At 46.8% G+C, this 19,459-nt stretch overlaps 1 protein-coding gene across 2 annotated transcripts in view; it reads right to left on the reverse strand.

Moving 5' to 3' along the window:
* The window catches only part of ZNRF3 (zinc and ring finger 3), a 139,756-nt gene extending 120,947 nt beyond the window's left edge, over positions 1–18,809 (reverse strand). Inside the window, exons 1-2 of one of the 2 annotated variants that reach the window (XM_074321734.1) lie at positions 18,294–18,417; positions 3,824–3,936 (exon numbers count right to left, since the gene is read on the reverse strand). Coding sequence is in view for 1 of the 2 variants with exons in the window: in XM_019743118.2 (XP_019598677.2) it covers positions 18,294–18,587 (294 nt within the window). In the remaining variant the exon portion in view is untranslated. Of the gene's footprint in view, positions 1–3,823; positions 3,937–18,293 lie in introns of both variants that reach the window. The other variant, XM_019743118.2, reaches the window with a different exon arrangement.
* Positions 18,810–19,459: the final 650 nt, after the last annotated feature.

The raw sequence follows: 19,459 nt of genomic DNA on the forward strand, positions 1-19,459 counted from the left end.
ATAAGCTCTCAATACATACCTGCTGAACGGAAGGATATAAAAACTCAAGCCACTGACTGTCCTGTGCCCTGCTACGCACAGCACACCTCCCTGCTATAGCTGCCGCCAAGTTTCCCGGGTTTACCTATCTAATACCTGGTTTACCTGTCTTCCCCAGGGCAGTGAACTCCTTGAAGGTGACAATTCTATGCAGCAACAGCCACAGGAGCTCACATATAGTAAGCATTCACTGTATGCCTTACATTTATTATCTCACTCAATCCTCACAATCTTTTGGAGGGACAAGCTATACCGTCCTATGCTAGAGATGAGGAAATACAGGTTCGGGGAGGTGGGTGACCTGGCCAAGGTCACAGAGGCTGGCAGTAACAGAGCCCAGATGCAAACAGAGGCCTGTCTGGCTCCAGGGCCTTGCTCTCCACCACTGTGACCCTTGCATGTCAAGAACCTGGTCAGCTCTGAACTCTCAGAACGAGACACTCAGTAGATCTAGCCTCAGGAGGTTTTTAGCGGTAAGAGGCTAGCAGCAGACCATCAGATTTACCTGCTGCAAACTACCTTATGGTGAAGCTGTAAATACAGTTGTAAGCTTCAGGCCCGCTTCTCCATTCACTAACTGTGTTAAACCTCTCTGTATATTGGTGTCCTCATCCAAAAACCCATGGATAGAAATTTTATCACTCAGAATCCGCCTGAGAATCTAATGGGACAAACAGCATAAAGCCCCAAGGACAGTGTCTAATACAGTATTCATTCATTCAAACATCTCACCAACCACCTATGTGACCTTCAGCCCTAAAAGGCTTCCATTCCATGCAGGAGGAGGCAGAGCCAGCAGTGATGGAGGAAGCCATGAAAGGTTCTGGGCCCAGGCAGTTACAGCAGCCTAGAGATCAATAACTTGGATTGTTTCACAAGCAGAATGTTTGTCCAGGCTGGAGAAACCACTGTCCTGTGTTCTGTCATCTGTTTTGATTGGTACAAAGTTTCCTTTTTCTTTTTCTTAATGGTTTAACAAATCACAACTGTTTTTCCCATCCCTGAGACTGAAATCTATGCTTCTCTACTACTTTCAGCCAAGAAGTGCAGCAAAGGCAAAGAGAACAAGCTTGTAAAGATCAGGAAAGTTCTATCGACCTGTATTTCCTGCTCCCGCTACGACAGTGTCTACCAAGGTTACATTATAAATCATAAATAGCTGAGGTCTGGTCAACACATGAAGGCAGGGTGGGTCACCACTGCCTGGTCACGCATAAAGGGACACCTCACACATATTGCCCACGTCCCACACTGAACTGAAAGCTTTCAGTTCAGCCAGAAAGCAGATTCCTGAGACAAATCAGAAAAAAACTCATCCTCTAGAAAGTCCAGGGACAACAGAAGTGCCTTAAGCAATCTCAAGCAGGCAGGATGATAGAGAGGTGGCCTTTCCTAAAGAAGCTAAAAGAAGGGTCAATCTCACGCGTGCGCGTGTGCGAGTGAAGCCAAAGAGTCTTCGCCAAAGCTGCAAAGGAAACAAAAATAAACTAACAGGATAAAAGGAAGGCTGTTGCATGAGGAAGAACTTTTGCTCCAGTTTAAAAAAAATAATAATAATAAGAGAGAGAAGAAAAGAAAAAGAAAGCACACACTGAAATGATCTAAAGCTGCCTATAAATATTTGGGAACATCAAAGGCGGTCCTGTGAAATTAAAAATGCTGTCACACAGATAGGAACTAGCCTCTAGCACTGCCAGCTTCAACATGTGAGCCTGTGATCTGAGGAGCAAGGCTCAGCTCCTCAAGAAATCTGATTCACTGAAGAAAAAAGTGAACGAGCAGTTGAGTTTTAATAAGGGCATTAAATACCTTAGGAATGAGCTAATTAGAGTTTAACTCTTTCAAGATTGTCCGAGCTCTTAAGAACGCTGTAAACTAAGCTCCCTCCAGAATCTAGTTAAATCGGTCTCGAAACCTGCAACGTAGAAGAAAAGTATTAAAACAGCACCTTAGGACTTCAAAGCTGGTAAATCCTACCAGGTCCCCTCAGACTTCAAGGCAGAGGCCAAGCGAAGAGAAGGGAGAAGGCTCACCCATAATTGTTTTCCATGGTAACGTTAGGGCGCTTGCTTATTTAGAGACATTTTATTTTCTAGTTTGGACTAGAAAAGCTCACTTTCCAATATCAGATTCATTCTACCCAACGATATGTCCTTTACCCAAGATGCTGTGAGGGTGTCAAGTGGGAAGCCTTTCCTCTACTGACTTCGTTCATTCACTCATGTGCCACAAGAGAAATTATGGCGGAGCCTCCCAAGACACAATCAAGGTCAACAGGAAGTGCCCCAACAGTTTCCCTACATGCATTCTAGATCAGAATCCTAAGGACACCAGGCAGAGTCCCCGGTTAGGGAAGCTCCATCAGGATGGCAGATCCTTTCAGGAGCAAGACTCTTTGGCCTTGAAGTAGAAAGTAGTGGAACTTCTGAGAAAGCAAGGAGAAAAGCACACCTGCACAAAAGGAGAAGGGGTATCTTTCTATCACCCAGTCTCAGGAATGTGCGAGAAGAGGGTAGACAGAGATGGAAACTACCTTCTCCATTCAAGGAGAGGAATGCACAGCCCCGTCTTGGCAGAAGGGGGTTAGGGGAGTTAAACCCCCCCCCAAAAAAAAAAAAAAAAACCCACACACACAATACACTACTATCATTCCCATTTTTAGAAAAAGTCAATGTGTCTAATTTGGGGGGGGGGGTTAAGATTAATAAAGTATTTGCTTTGGCAAAATCGCACACTGGATCAAACCAAGTGCTGAAGTCTCCTGTGCTCGCCGCAGGTCCCACATAATTAGGCCCCCAGAGCGCAGCCTTGGCACAGCACAACATTCCACGTGTCCTGGCCGGGGCCAGGGAAGCAATCCACCACCCAACTTTCCTTCACAGCACTCATGCCCGTATGCAGGCCATGTGGCCTCGGAACAGGCAGGCTGGCCTAGCAATCCAGCCTCCGGTACACTGGCCATGCAGTTCACATGTGTGTGTCTATGTGCGTACACGTGCCCCACTTACAACACTCAGGGCTTGGACAGTGCTCTAGCTATAGAGCGTAGAAATGAGCAGATAAAGCTGTGACAAAGCATCCCTCCCAGGAAACAGAGGTTAAAAGAGAACTGGGGATCAGGGAGGAATGAACCCGGAGCCTCTCACAGAGGGCTTAAGAATCACTCTGGGGGACAGTCGGATGGTTCAGTGGGTTAGAGCACAAGCTCTCAACAACAAGGCTGCCGGTTCGATTCCCACATGGGATGGTGGGCTGCGCCCCCTGCAACTAATGATTGAAAACAGCAACTGGACTTGGAGCTGAGCTACGCCCTCCACAACTAGATTGAAGGACAACGACTTGGAGCTGATGGGCCCCGGAGAAACACAGTGTCCCCCAAAATTCCCCAATAAAATTTTAAAAAAAAGAAGAAAGCATCACTCTGGGGAGTTCATGGGCCCCCCCACTAGTGGAGAAGGGACTCAGGTGCAAGTAGTCAGGCACTGAGCACATTAAGAAATGTGCTACGATACGGTCACTTCTCAATGAGTAAGACCTTTGAATTCTTTAAACCCTGATAAACACCCACTTCAGAATAAAAAATTTTTAACCATTTGGGAACTACAACATAAATATTAAGTTTAGGTGAGAGACATCATGGAAGTTATGTATGTTACTTTCTTCATCCTCATCCTCACTAAACAAACTTGCATGCTGCAACTCATTTAATCCTCGCAACAACTCTAGGAAAGATTTAGCTCCATTTTACAGATAAAGAAACTGAGAGGCAGAGAGGCAGAGTCACCTTTCCACAGCAGAAAACTGGCAGAGTCAGGATCCAATCCTAGGCAGTCTGGCTCCAGACTTGGCACTCGGCTGCGTCTCCCATCAGCAAGGGAAATCCAGAAACACTTCGTTCTACAAAATTTACAACATGCTTTAAGGAACCTGACAGACCTTGGGTATCTGCATAGCAAAGTTGAAAACTACTGCTTCTAAAGCCATATCAACATCCAATGACAAGGAAGCGTCCTCCCAACTCCTCTTAGATACAGCTGGCTCAAGGTTGTAGTTATAACATAGAACTAAAGAGAACTTCTACCCAAATCAGGATATAGCCCAAAAGTTAACTTATAAGTCGGTTGTTAGGAATACATGTGTATAGTCTCCCATAAAATAATGGTGGTGCCATTTCTGCTCCATAAAGGGCCTACCTTTTAATTATAATGCACCCAAAGTCTGAGGACCCCACTCCAGTGAGCACAAAGCAGAAAAGCAGCCAAAGCAGGTGTCAAGAATCCGTGTCCTAAACTCCTTACTCTCCGTTATCTTGTTTCCTAACTTTATACTCAATTCCAATACACATGGTTTCCTGGTTTTCTAGGAATGAACGACAGAAATCAGAAGCAGCAAATCAGAACTGGAGAAGAGGGAACAACTTCCAGACAGGTGCCACATCAGTCAACAAGGAGACGGCCTTGTACACTGCACAACTCTAGGGGGTGCCATTCACATCAGTGGCCATTCTACATCCACATTATGACCCATTCATGGCAAAGAGAAGTGAGGTATCTTGAGGAAGGGACAGCCTTTCCTAATTTGCACCATGCGGTCCTTTGTGTTGGAGTGGGAAAATGTCAAAAGGTTGAGATACCAGCCCTGCCCTGAAGAAGGATACAATCTAAAGGAGAGTCACAGAGGTAGCTCCAAGTCATCAAGAAAATATTAAACCTGTGGTCAGCCTCCGCTTCTGAAATAGTGTACTGCCGTTCAAAGGGGTGGGGGTGGGTTGCTTTTTTGTGTGATGAGCCTTGAGGGCAGGCCCCCCACCACACACGACTGTGTGAGCTGTTGAAGCTGCACAAGTCACCGTCTCCGGTAGCTCGGGTCTCCTCCTGTAAAGGGGCGCCAGGACAGCGGCTTGTGCTTGAGAGTCCCATCCATTCCCTTCCAGACATTTCACTGCACAAATCCAGCTCCACCGCATTCATCACGCATGGACACCATTTGCAAAGGGGAGAACAGGGTTCCAGGGTGGGATGCCAGGGACACATCCCAGGAGCCCCAGCTCTGAATGCCCGACTTTGAGAGCTGGACACCCTAAGACCCCACTTATGGGTGATGGCACCGGTGACCAGTCTTTGCTGAATATATAATAGGGAGGGGATAGAATAGGCCTTCTTGGGAGGGGAAGTAGGGAGGAAAGAAAATAACAAGCTGAGGGAGGGGGAGCCCCCCCCATTCACCTCTCCAGTTCTTCTTTTCCTCCCCGTCCCACAATCAGCCATCCATCCCTAGGTTAGAGTTACTAGAGGGCAAGGGATTTGGTAGGGGGTGGGAGGGGTTTGTTACAGTAAGAGACAGAAGATTCCCTATTTGCCCTGCAGCAAGTAGGGAAGACATTCATACACGAAAGGCCCACTATATAACTTCTACAAGTTTGCAAGAGGGCAATTAAAACAGCCTTGCATAAATAAATTAAGAAAATAAATTATGAAGAAAATCAATTAATGTTATCTGAGCATATAGTAAGAATTCTAAAGTTTTCTACATCTTCTTATAGGGATGCATATAGGCAATAATTTTACTTGGAATATTCAAAACTGTTCTACCCCATCCCATAGTTGTTTTAAAGCCTCCCCCTTCCAAAAACAAGGTTGCTATGGCAACCAGAGCACCAGTCACCGTGGTCCCTAACCACATCCGCCAGGGCTTGGCATGCTGAGACGTGTGCCAATTCTGTTGTCTGTACGGCACTCCTCGCCACAGTACACAGCAAGCTATAATCAAGTCAGAAACCACCGCATTCGTATAGAACTCAGCTCAACATAAATATTCATTAAATGTGAAAACCTATGGTGATGCAATGTTGAGACTGCACATTTAAACACAAGAGTCAGGAAATGCAAAAATTACCGCTGCCACTGGAACTTGAAATCACCCGCACGGCACATTTAATGCCACAAGTGAGTTTATGTGTTCTAGAGATTTAAACGTAATAACACCAAAACTTCAAAACTATATATAAGCAGTTCATTCAGCTTCCTAGATGAGGGGAACATGGGCTGATAGACACTGGAACGTTTCTGGAGAGGACATGCCATGAAAAGGCACAGAAACCCTTTAGTACAAGTGAAGTGTAACACATCATGGATAGCCCATATAATAGCCACTGTTCCACAAAAACAATAACCAAAGAATCTCAACATGCCAACATACACATCACTACGCAATACAGTAGTCCCCCCTTATCCGCGGTTTCACTTTCCGTGGTTTCGCTTTCCGCAGTTTCAGTTACCACAGTCAGTAACAGTTCGAAAATATTAAATGAAAGATTCCAGAAATAAACAATTTAAAAGTTTTAAATTGCACACCATTCTGAGTAGTGTGATGAACTCTCGCGCCTTCCCACTCCGTCCCACCCGGGACGAGGATTATCCCTCTGTCCACCCCACCCCTGCTGTACGTGCTGCCCACCCATTAGTTAGTCGCCATCTTGGTTATCAGATCAACAGTCGCAGTGTCGTGGGACTTGTGTTCAAGTCACCCTGATTTTACTTAATAATGACCGCAAAGCACAAGCGTCGTGACGCTGGCAATTCAGATATGCCAAAGAGATGCCATAAAGTGCTTCCGGTAAGGGAAAACATGTATGTATAGGAAAAAGACATAGTTTATATAAGGTTTGGTAGTACCCACGATTTCAAGCATCCACTGAGGGTCTTGGAATGGAATGGGGGACCTACCGTAATTTAGTAATTCCTAAATATTTAGAATGGGCCCCATAAAGAGTAGAAAATCAAATGTTTATTAACTTGAAATCTCAATTTCTCCCCCACGTAGTCTGCTTGCCTCTTTAGGAATACTACTGTAGTCCTTCAAAACTGCTTCCCACCCAGCACTTAAGCACAGGATCCATGCCCATGCCAGAACTTCCAAAGGGGTATCCAGGAAACACTATGGTACAAATTTAAGTAAGGACGCACTTCCAGTTGCTTCTGATGGGTCATTCTGCAACTACAGATAACCTTTGCTAGGCCCCAGAAGGACCCGTTTTCTAAATGACACCAAAATATGATTCATATTTAAATAAAACACACTCCCTAAAAGTCTACAGCCAGGCTGACATGGTCTCTTCTCCAGCAGACTTTGAAGACTTCACCCAAGCAGTCACACGCCAGGCTGGGAGGAGTCAGATGGTGTCATTTCCTTGTCCCATCTCATTTTCCCAGACCTCCTGGAGAGCGGAGGCAAGGTGAGATTATTTTGAGAGTCTGATCCATTCCAACTATTTGGGGTAGTCCTAGGAAACACCCATGTCTGAAAACTGCTTGTGAATTATTTCCACAATCACAGAAAGTTCTCCCTCAAAAAGCCAAGTCTTCTTCTGGCCACATCACATCCCCCTCGCTATCCTATCCCAAAGTGTTTTGATCTCGAAGAATTTCAATTTGGTAAATATGTAAGAGTTTTATTGTAAAGCAATAGGGGGATGAGTAAGACAATCCCTATCTACGGGGAGCTGTGATCTTGTGGGGGAAAGAAAACATTAATAAAAGATAGCTACAATAAGGAATTTAAGACCAGCTGAGACGTGGAAAAAGGAATGATTTGATTCAAAGGAATGCACCGGTAGCACGTGGAAATGCTTGATGGGAAGGAATGGAAGTGTTACAGCTGGGAGAGGAGAAAGGAAGATTAGCGGGCAAAGATGGGGGTCGGCAACGTGGGGGAGTCGAAAGGTGTCCCCACAGAAGGGCAATCCAAAATGACGTGCACAGAGGCAAGAGAGCCTAGGACCCGTTCGGTGAATCAGGGCAGAAACACACAGGACCCAGGTCCACATCCCATAGACAGCAGAGAGGCTGGAGAGACAGCCCAGGCCACCTCCGTACTCGGCTCAGTACTAGTAAACCACGGCATGATCCTGAAAGATTTTGATCAAGGGAGTAACAAGATCAGGGGTTACTTCAGAAAGATGAATGGTGGAGAGGGGAAGAACTGATGGGAGGCAAGAGAACGTGAGGCAGCATCTGGCTTGAAGAAGTAAGGTCAACAAGGAAAGAGCAAATCAAGCATCGTCTTGAGACCACCATTTCCCTTTGACTTGGCCACAAGCTACCTTGACTAAAATTCTGAAACGGCTTTGCAAGTCAAGCTTGCAACATTCTTTACATGCCATTAGCTGCCTGCTTACCACCCACTCCAAGACTGAGGCCCGTGCTGAAAAGAGGCCAAGTCTCCAGGTACCCAGTGATATTTCCAAAAATCGCATAAAGGTGCTGAACACACAATGTCAACTGCATTTAAGTAGGAGTGTACAATTAGGTACAAAGAAAAGCATTCTGTGTCAAGTGTGGGACAAGCCTTGGCAACCAGGACAACCTGAACAGCAGCCTGCCTCCTGGGGCAGAAGCCGGGGAAGGCACTCACAGCTGGGAGGATAAAACGAGATAGTGAAAGTACTCTAGGGACCCTAAAGCTCCAGGCACATGGAAGATTTTCTGGGACTCAACCATCAATGTGGGATGCCATTCTAGAAAGACAAGCACGTGAAAGCACCAAGACCCAAGTTCTAATCCCAGCTCCTCTTGTGATCACAGGCCCGAGGCCCTGGCCAACAGTCCCCTCACTGTAAAAGGAGAGCTGAGCCAAAGCAGTTTCAGGGTGTTCTTCAGCTCAAACAGTAACTCTAGTAATCAAAAGAAACCAAGGAGCCACAAGAGAGAAGGGACAAAGACCTTCATGCAGGCACAGGCCAAATGGCTGAGACTTCAGCCTTCAAGAAGAACAAGAGAAAATCGAAGCAGCCGTATTAAAGTAAAAAGAGCACTCAGTCCCATCAGGGCCAGTTCGGCCTTCCCCACTTGCATGGGGCCCACTGAAGTGTCACCACGCCACTCTTGGACATCAGACACACTGGATGGTGGAAAAAGGAAAGGAAGGAGACTCACCAAGTGCAACCTAAAAGCTTTCAGCGGCAGATCTTTCCGAGACAGAAAAGATGGCAAAGCCCAACGCCTACAGGGGCCAGGCATTGGTAGAAGTAATTACCAGTGAGGGCAGTAAGCTGAAGTCATGCAATGAAGACTCGCGTGAACGGGAAGGCCCATGTCCCATCTAAAGAGAACTGCGACGCCACTGGGGCAGGCCAGGGTGTTGCCACGCGAGAATGTGGGTGGACCCAACGCTGCCAGATCTTTCAATTTTTCAAGAAGAGCCAAAGCCCCAGATTTTTATGTAAGGTTTTTTTAAGGGATCAAACAAAATATGAAGCCATTTTCAGCGCAGGGACCTGCTGTTTGAATGCATCCCTGATATCTGGTGCATGGCTCTACTTGCATCTCTGCCCATCACAGACTGACAGCGTCACTGTGAGTGAGAAGACAGATTTATATGGTCTTTCCAAACCCAGCCTGTTTATAAGCAGAGAGCCTGTGCCAAGGGAAAGGCAGGGTAGAAAACAGGGAGTGCAGCAGCCCCCTCCCAGGCCACAATCGCTGCCACGGGGTGTGCCGACAGCACTGCCCTGCCTTCGGTGAGGTCTTCTCTAGGCCTCCGAGCACGGCCATCTAGCTGCCTGGACAGCCACCAGGTCCCTGCCCAAAACACCAGGGCAGCGTGCTGATTTGAATCGTGCTCAGACACACCTACAAGGGAGGTACCCAGATACCACGCCAGGTACCTTCCCTTCAGTGTGGACATTAGTCATAACTCAGATCCTCATGGCGGGGGGAAGCCAGTGTTTAGGATTCACTAAACGATCAGGATATATAGACTTTTACAAAGTTGTTTTTTTGGTTGGGCTTTTTTTGTTGTTTTTTTAAGAAACAGATACTACCCACTGTGAGCAGGTATATGTGGAAACGTGTGTCCCAACCTGGCAGGGGAGTATAATCTAGAGCCACTCTTCTGCAGACCAAGCTGACAACACGTAGCAGGAACATTAAAAATGTTTATACCCATTGACCCAGGGGTCCTAATTCTAGAACTTTACCCTATGAAAACAATCAAGAGATAGAAAAAGGATGTTCTTCACAGCATTACTTATAATAAGGGGGGAAAAATATATTGCACAGACACTAGGAGTGTTTCAGAGCATTTAGTAAAAGGAAAATACTCAAGGTGTACGAAGAGTTATAAACACCAGGTAATGTTTTTCCCAATTTCCTTTAAAATCCCTCCAAGCTCAAGAGAAAAAAAGAAAATTATACCAAAACACAAAAGGTTAACAGAGGTTATCTGTAAGTAGTGGGATGGATTTTTTCTTCATACTCTTCTGTATTTTATAATAAACATGTATTATTTGTATAATTAAATAATAAGTTATAGATGATTTTTTTAAAGGATGATTTTGGCCCCAAATAGAGGTAATACCAAATGAATCTATTCTCACAGTTTTGCCTAATCTTACCAAAATATACCCAAGTCTCAGGTCAGTAAGCTTTGGCTTCCAGTGACCCAAGTTCATTCCTAGCTCTGTGACCTCGAGCAGCTTACTTAGAGCCTCAGACTCAGTTTCCTCTGGAGCTAACTCAACTGCTCATATTTGTATGGGAGAAATCCCAGAAATAACATCTAAAAACCACGTATCAGGGGTGCATAAAAACTATAGCATGGGTACATAAAAGCCATGTGTCTTCTCTAGGCTGTATCAATAGTAGGAATTCAATAAATGTCTCTGACCAGTTACTGTACTCAAATTAAGGTTGAGTGAAAAATGAAGCTTTAATGAAATTCTTACAGCACTAGATGGGACCTTACATACCTCTAATCAACCATGACCTGTTGCATGCAATAGCTTCTGCACCAGGAAACCAGAAGTCTCCATTCCAACATACATTTTTCACATCAAACTTCTAAGATCATCAAAGTCTTTTTTTCACCAAATCACCACTACAAACTGAGTTTCTAAACAACCATGTTACACTGGCTGGGAGGGAGAGAAGGGGATGAATATCAAGTCTTACAACACATCTTAAGGGTAATAAAAATAAAATGCTCTCCGTTGAACCACAATGGGCCAGCTGACCTCATTCTCTTCACACTATCATGAGTCAACAGAACCACTAAAAGTCAGGTTTTCAAACATCTCATTCAAGCTACAAATGGAACAAAGAACCTCTACTCTTTACCTCCTCCCTATCCTGTTTGACAGGCAGAAAGGCACGTCTCCACGAAGGGGTTATCAGCTTTAACCTCAAAAGTAGGTAGAAATGAGTTGGAAAAGGCCAGAAGGTGCAAATATGCATACTGTGTCATTACATACGTGTTTCTTCAGAATGGGGTTCCCATCTGAAACTCAGCACCCTGGGCCAGGGGTTCTCCCGTATCCTGTGAACGTGTCCTCCCAGGTAGGACCGTGGTTCCCATGCTGACTGTCCCCTCCGCTCAGCTGCCTGCGGCCAGGGACAGCATCTTCCTCATCCCCACCTGCTGCCCTGCCTCACACAGGGTCTGGTGGACAGAAGGTAGCAGCGAATGTCAGCCTAAAGGAATGAGGCACCCACTAAAGGAATGTGGCACCCACAGTCAATGGTAACAGCCAGGAGGACAGAATGAGCAGGGAGCATCCACGGATTTAGGTTCTTAGTCTTTTCAATCAAATAGTCAGGGAACACACAGCCTGTGCAAAAGAAGAAGTGATGAACACAAGACAGGACCTCTTTGGAGACTGCCATGCAGAATCCAAAATGGCTCTGAAAAAGTCAGCCACAGGAAGGAGGTGTGTCTCACACCAGAAATCCCTTTAAATGCCAGAACACTAGGGCCGGTCCAACTTTCCCAATAGCAAAAAAACAACGGAAGTGCCATCGAGTGACAGCTGGATACTTCAAGTCATTGGTCCCTCTTCCCAAACTTACCAGATGGGTTCTTTGTGGAAAAAAACAAGTTAGAAAAAGACTTCTGTGATTAAAAAAAGAAGAAGGAAAAAAAAAGGAAAGGAAGGAAGGAAGATAGGAAATAAATCTTTGTAAGGGCAGTTTTCTCAGTTGAAGCTTCAGACAGATTCATTTCTTGATCAATCAGTCTGGGCTTATATCTGACTCTAAATTTCTCCATCAATTCCCATATTCTAATTGAAAGCAGAAGTGTCAAGCGAAGCACTCTTGTAAAAACAGAAATGGCTTAGAATGAGAAAGACCTAAGTGTGAATCTCTGCCCTACACCAACGTATCCAGTGACTTCCACAAGTGCCTTGACCTCTCCGAGCTTGGTTTCATCCTCTAAAAAACCTAAGACATGCCATTTACCTCGCCTGTCACATGTGAGCAAAGCCCTGCGCCCAGTGCCTGGCACATAGGAAGCACTTTATCATTAGTAGCTACTTTTAAAAGCTCTGACAGAGAGGAAGACTGAGCAACTCACAATATCGAAATTAGAGGAGAAAAGCAACCGCCTGAACCCAATGGACAACTGAAGAAGGCCTGGCCTTCCCCAAGTGTACACGTGATCACAAAGCACCCTGCTATCTCTGCTCTCCCTAGGACGCCCAGCCGAGGCACAGCCATGGATGACAGAAAGGCTCCAAGCCTGGGAGTAAGGAGACCTGAATATTAAACCAGGGCCATCACCACGTGGCCCTGGGTGAGGCCCTTCACTTCTCTGGCCCTCAGTCTCCTCATCTAACACAGGAAAGGGCTGAATCTGGTTTTTCTGATTATGAAGATCGACTCACATGTCATTTTTGTCACGACAACAAATCCACATTCTCCAGACTTGAGAAACACCATCAAGAAGCAAGGTTTCACACGGCATATATTCAACTTTACGACGATTCTGAGTACAAAGCTTCTACATTTACTCTCAGGGACATGTGGGCTTGGCCACGAACTACTCTTCAAGTGTCTGTCCATCCATAACAGCTGCCCACATTAGGGCCTTCTCAGTACTCAAGTGTTTTATCAAGCAAAGAACATCTTCAGACCTTCGTAATGCCAGGTATCCTGCCCCTGAATACACGCACACACAGGTCACTCTCACACGACTTGGTATAGTGATACCAGTGAGTCTGCCAGAACCAGACAGAGGTCCACTCTTTCCAACTAATCAATCAAGTTTCTGGAAATAACAACCAAAAAGGAAAGACAGCCCCAGAATGTATTAACCAAGCCAAATGAAAGTGTTCTCATCAATTAATCCAAACCCATTAAGCCCCACTGCCTGCCTGATATCCACTCTAAATCCATCATTCATTGACTAAATATTGAGTGTCTGGTAAGTACCAGGCACTGGGCACCCAGGGGTGGATCCAGGGATGAGCAAAAACAAACAGACCGGACCCCATAATGCCCAGGTCCACAAGGGAAGGTGTGAGGCGTGGCTGTTAAGGCACTGCAACACTGACAGATGCTCCATCTCGCTTCTCAATGAATGGTGAACGGTTGTTACCTTCTTGCACTTGACCATCTAAATGCGGAAAATACTTTGAGTGATTATTTTCTCACTTCTCCCAAGGATGACAAACTTAATTAATACTAGATAGATGCACAGGAGAGAAGTTAATCCATTATAGACAATGAATGCCTTAGAGACTAAGGGCTCAATTCTGTGGGGAAACCCAGTTGGGAAGGATTATTATTTATCCATACATGGCTGTCTTCGTAAGAGACAGTGAAGTCCAGAAGGCATTACAGCGTCTGGTACAGAACAGGGCTTCGGTAAACATCTACCAAATGAATGTGCTGAATGGAGGCTTACAATCCCACAGACTTCACCACCACTCTTGCCAGCCTGAGCCCCACGTCGCTCCACTCAAATTGTTAGTAATGCACTATTTGATGACAAGTACTAGATTAGTGCCTCCTTTTTTACCTCTTGGGGAAAAGGGGTATCACAGAACCCTCTAAGAGGCAAAACTGCATTTCTTCTCAGGAAAATAAAAGTCACACACAAGACTATATGCATCATTTCAGGGATTCACATGCCATCACTGGAAGTCTATGACTCTCAGGTTACAAACCCCTATACTAGACTGTGGCAAATTAAGACTTGAATTAATGTCAAAATCCTAACCAACCAAGTCTATCTACTTGGCAAACATAAGAACAAAGGGGCCAGACAGACCTGGGTTTTAATCCAGGTTTTATCATTTGCTAGCGGTGTGAGGTTGGAGAAGTCAAGTTGCCTTTCTCAGCCTCAGTTTCCTCCTCTGTAAAATGGGTTAACAACAGTTGCTAATTTCATGTTAATGTCAAGATGTGATGAACAAACATGTGACGTGCTTGGCATAGCGCCCTGTACACAATAAATGTTCATTAATGGAAGCCATTAGTACCTTCCTTCTAGTCTACAGACTCCACACTTACCTCCCACTCCCATCTGCATCTCCATTAAAAACTGTATTACTAACTCCCGTGAGATCTCAGGGAAGACAGAAAATAAGAGCCTCTAAGAATTCATAAGGTCACAAAACAGTCCTAATGTTTTCTCGCCAAATCAATGCTTGATTTTAACCTATAAAGGCCCTCTGACAATACAGTCGGCAATCCCTTTCTGCACAAATCCAGGTCAGCTGTCAGCACGCAATTGTTCTATTAGGCCAAGTCAATTTTTAGAGGCAGGCCTGGTAACTTAAAATGGAGATGAAAAGAAAGTGTTTGATCAAATGCTAAACTGCAGAAATACACTGACAGGAAAACACGGCAGAGGAATTAGTTTCCTAAAATTATTCTCTATAATAACCCTCAGTTAACACTGGATATTTAAGGACCTCACTCAGCCTTTGGAACCTACCATCCAGCTCTCCTCCCATCCCTCATAGCTAAAGGCACCGGCTTAGTTCTTAAATGTTCTCAGCTCTCCTCTGCTTTCAAAACTATTCAACACTTAACCCAGGATCCAGAAAGGCGGATTTTAAAGTTACACAAAACCTATCATTCAGATTCCTTCTACAAATGAATTTCTCAAGCGTTTCTAAATATTTGACTTCAAGAGAAAAAAAAAGAAAGCATTTCCACTTTAAAACAATCTTTCATCTCGAGCGATGCAAATTTTCTGTTTGTTTAACCAATCCACATACCACTAGCCAGAGTCTAATCAGGCCTTATTAAACATCACTAACCACGTGAGTTGCACGGCCAAGTCTGAAAGTTTCAGATAATGATCTCATTAATGGCAACAAATTGGTTCAAAGATGAAATATATATCAATATGTCTAAGAACCCTGTAAAGTTCCACACTTCAGAACTACAGGAAAAGTGTAATTAATTCCTCCAGCATTCACACTGTATGCCTAACACTCTTACAAGCAAATAGGCTTTGATGCTGCATGAATAAGATAATAAAAGTAATTAATAGCATTTCACATCCACACATTGTTTTCACACTTTCACAGATGATGATGTCCAAAAAAAAAAAAAAAGAAAAATCCCCTCTTCTTACAGAGTACACTGTGACCTTGGGAAAATTATTTAAGCCGAAAATGCACAAGCAGAGAACCAAGAATCCTGTGACTAATCCCAAGGTTTGAATTACTTACTCTCTCAGTCTCTCTCTCTCTCTCTCTCTCTCTCTCTCTCTCTCTCTCACACACACACACACACACACACACACACACACACACACACACTCTTCCTAACCAGGCCTCCCCCTACCCTAATCCATGCAAATGATTGAAGTATCTGGGCAAACCAGATTGTGATAAGGCATCCACTATATCAACATATATACACACACACATACTTTCATTGCATGTAACAGGGAGGGAAACAAATCAGTAATACCAACCAATTTCCTATCTTAGCATTCTTAAAGGAGAGAGACTCCCAAACAGGGTATTTTCCCTCCCCTAAAGCATGAACAGTGCTACCGAACCCCACTGGAAATAAAGGCAATGCTATAGTGCCGCTACTTAGGTTTAGTTTAGGAAAATGAACTGTTCTGAAGACCATAAAGTATTAAATAGCAAATCATGCAAAGTCTTTTTTAAAGAGAGTAAATAAAAGGTTTGAAAAGTTCAACAAGGGCACTTACAAAACATGATTAATCTGAAGCTAAACACCAATTTGTTTCTTCTGCATTCTCATTTCTCAGGCAAAATGTTACATTCCCTCTCAGCAGTCCTAAAACATCAACTTTCCTTACAAAAACCTTTTTCAGAGCTGACAGGGGGCCACACCAGTTCCTTAAATTGAGCAGTGTATTCGAAGAACTAATAAAAGCATGCCAGTCTCTGTACACACACAGCCCTGAAAGCTACACTGCGTTCCTTCTGTGCACAGAGAGGTTCAGCAAGTAAAGTTATTAAAGACGTAGAGTAAGAACACCAAGAAATGACTAGTCAAACAGCTCGGATAAACTCACTAACATTACTGCAGTTATAAGGGAATTAAGGACACCTATTAGTGATTGCTTAACAGGTAAACTTATTAAATACCATTTAAGTCATTTTTCTTTACTTAGCAATTGTTGACTTAATTTTCTTTTTCTTTTTTCTTTTCTTTTTTTTTTTTGGCTAGGCTAATGGACTACAAAAGAGTTAGATAAGCACTTCAAAAAGTTTCAAAGAAGAATAGATTCCTTCTGCCAAATTCACACATTATCTCTCTACTCACAAGGATAAAATAGTTACAAATGGTGTGTTTAAACTGCTAATTTTGTATTAAATGGTGAACCCAAGATTATCTCCAAAGTATAGCACTACTCATAATGGATAGCTCGCCAGACAAACTACCATAGAGAAAGAGGACAAGTTAAAACACTGCAGATAAAAATCGCAAACTTCAAAAGTCTCCTTCAAAAAGTGAAATGTCATGTTAAAACATCTTTTCTCTTGGGAGACTGTAAATCAAACATTTCTAAAGCCATGAGGGCACAGTGAAAGCCTCAAAGAGAAACAAGGAGTCACAAGTAACAAGCTCTAAGATTCAAACTATTCTTGAAGGCTGCAACTGAAATGGGTAGGAATCTTCAGCAGAGCATCCTCTCTCCAACTTATAAATTAAACATTAACAAAGAAAAGTGTCCCCAAGCCTTTAACGTATGTAGTCACAGGACTCAAACAACATATTTCCCCTTCTTTCTACCACCAGAAGTTTAAGATGGGAATGAGAACCCTGTAAGGCAATGCTGCTGATTAATCGTCCAACAGAGGTGTCTCCTCCAGCTTTTAGGGACACACCTCTGTAAGGAGCCCAGCTGCACAGCTCCCTGTCCTATCTGCAGCTCCATGTCGTATCCACGCAGAGCGTTGAGTCTACAGCAGGGAAAGGAAGAGGCTGCTATGCAGTCATTCCATAGAGTCCCCTTCTCTTCATTCATAACTCATCCAAGAGGAAAGCGCAGAAGGCCCAAAGCTTGGGCCCCGCAGCTATCCGCCCAAAAGCTTCAAAGTTAAACCAACCATTTCAAATCGCCCCCATCCTAGGCATGCATATTAACAGCCACAAGTGTGCTGGCTGTCCACTAGCAAGTTGGTAAAATCATAGCCAAGGAAGCGAAAGGCATCTACTCAGTTCACCATCCGCAGAGGCTTGAGCTCAGCTTGAAGCTCTCCCTAACCAGATTGCTCTGAAATACAGACCTTTCACTGGGAGCAAGGTGGAGGCCCTGTCAGTGAGCGACCCTGCCTCCCGATTCCCAGGCCCTCCGCAAAAGTCCTTGGCCAAGGAGTGCGCAGGCAGTCTCCCTCCCACCCTCTGTAATCTGAGGCACGCAGTGAGGGCTGCCTTCCACGGCCACTCCAGGGCACCCGCGATCCCCACTCCTCCTGGGTCAGCTCCCCCTGCTCCCTTGCCTGCAGCTGCTCCTCCAGAATCCTGCAGGAGGGTCAGCCCCCAATAAGGCTGGCGGCAGGTTCCAGGGGAACGTGATGGTGCAGCCCCTCAGACAAACCTGGCTACTCCACCCCTCCCTAAATAAAATTTAAAAAAAATAACATGCGTGGATGGAAGGCAAAACCTGCTACCTGAAACAAGCCACCCCTTCCATCATTCATCTTTTCAAAGTTGGCATTCAACAGGTAGTTCCTAAGACTTCCACCTGAGGCAAAACAAAATGCCCAACCAGACCAAGGGGGCCGCCCAACGTGGGTACCCAGACCCGGGGTTCCCCTCACGGTTCCAGGACCAATAGAAGGACGAGCCCCCACGTGCGCTCGCCCCCCACTGCGGCGCCCTGGAGGCCGCGTCCCGCCCGCCCGCCAGCCGGGGAGGGATGCCGCCAGCCTCTTCACCGCCCCTCCCGCCCACCAGCCCGCGGCGGGGTCGGCGGGCGCAGCCCCCGGAGCCATCTTGTGGCGGAGGCGGCGCGGAGCCCGGGCGGAGGGCAGCTACCTGCACGATCTCGCCCTCCGCGCTGAGCGTGGCCCCGGCCCGCGAGAAGCGGCCCGTGAGGCCGGTGGTGTAGGTGGTGTAGTCGCCGCTCGGGCTTGACTCGAACAGCACCACCTCCACGAACGCCGTCTCCTTGGCCCGCGCCGCGCCGGGCCCCGCGGCCGCCAGCAGCAGCCCAAGCAGCAGCGGCAGCGGCGGCGGTGGCGGCAAGCGGTGGCCGCGGGGGCCGCGGGGCGGCGGCGGAGGCGGCGGCGGCGGCGGGGCCCCTGGGCGCCCGCCCGAGCGCGGCCTCATGGTCCTGCGGCGGGAGGGCGCGGAGGGCGGGCGCGGCCGGGCATAGTCGCGGGCCGGCGGAGGACCGAGCGCAGGCGGACGCCTCACAGCCCCATCGCGGCAGCGGCGGCGGCTTTGTGGGTCGCAGGCTCGGCTCGGCTCCCCCGGCCGTCGCGCCGCGGCCCTTTCATCTGCTCCACGTGAGGGGTTATCCCCGCCCCGGCAGCGTCGTGACCCGCTCTCCCCTCCCTCCCCGCGCTCGACCGCCACGGCCTCCCGGGGGAGCGGGAAGGCGGGGCAGGCGCGCCTGCGGCGGGGGGCGGGGCCCTACTGCCGGGCACGCCCCTGCCCTCTCCGCCCCTGCCTCTGCCTGCGCCCCGCCTCCTCGCCTAATCTCCGCCCCCTCCTGCCGTCTGCACTCCGCCCCACTGCTCTCGCCCCGCCTCCTGCCCAAGGTCTTGCTCCGCCCATTGTCCTCGCTCCGCCTCCTGCCGTATCTGCTCCGCCCCCACGCTCACGCTCCGCCCCTTCGTCTGGGCTCTGCCTCAGCCGCGCTCAACGCTCCGCGGCAGACATTACTCGTCGCGGATGCCAGAGTTCGGCGGGAATGGGGATCGGAACTTGCTCCGTGGTGATGTTCGTCCTCTCTGGAAGCCCCACGCCTCCTAGTCCCGTGCAGGAATTAGGGCCTTGTCCTTTCCGGCTCCTCCGCTCCAGTCCACAATTCCCTGAAGCTGGACGCCTACACCCGACCCTCCACCCTCATCCCCACCTCCAGGATCAAATGGAAAAGGCCGTGGCAGTCTGGGGCCGTTTGCAGCTCCGCCATGCCGGGACGTGTCCGGTTCTTGCACCGGTGTCGCTTAGACAGTTACTCCTAACGTGTGTGTGGG

The sequence above is a fragment of the Rhinolophus sinicus genome, linkage group LG16, assembly GCF_036562045.2.
Source record: "Rhinolophus sinicus isolate RSC01 linkage group LG16, ASM3656204v1, whole genome shotgun sequence".
NCBI classification, from domain to species: domain Eukaryota; kingdom Metazoa; phylum Chordata; class Mammalia; order Chiroptera; family Rhinolophidae; genus Rhinolophus; species Rhinolophus sinicus.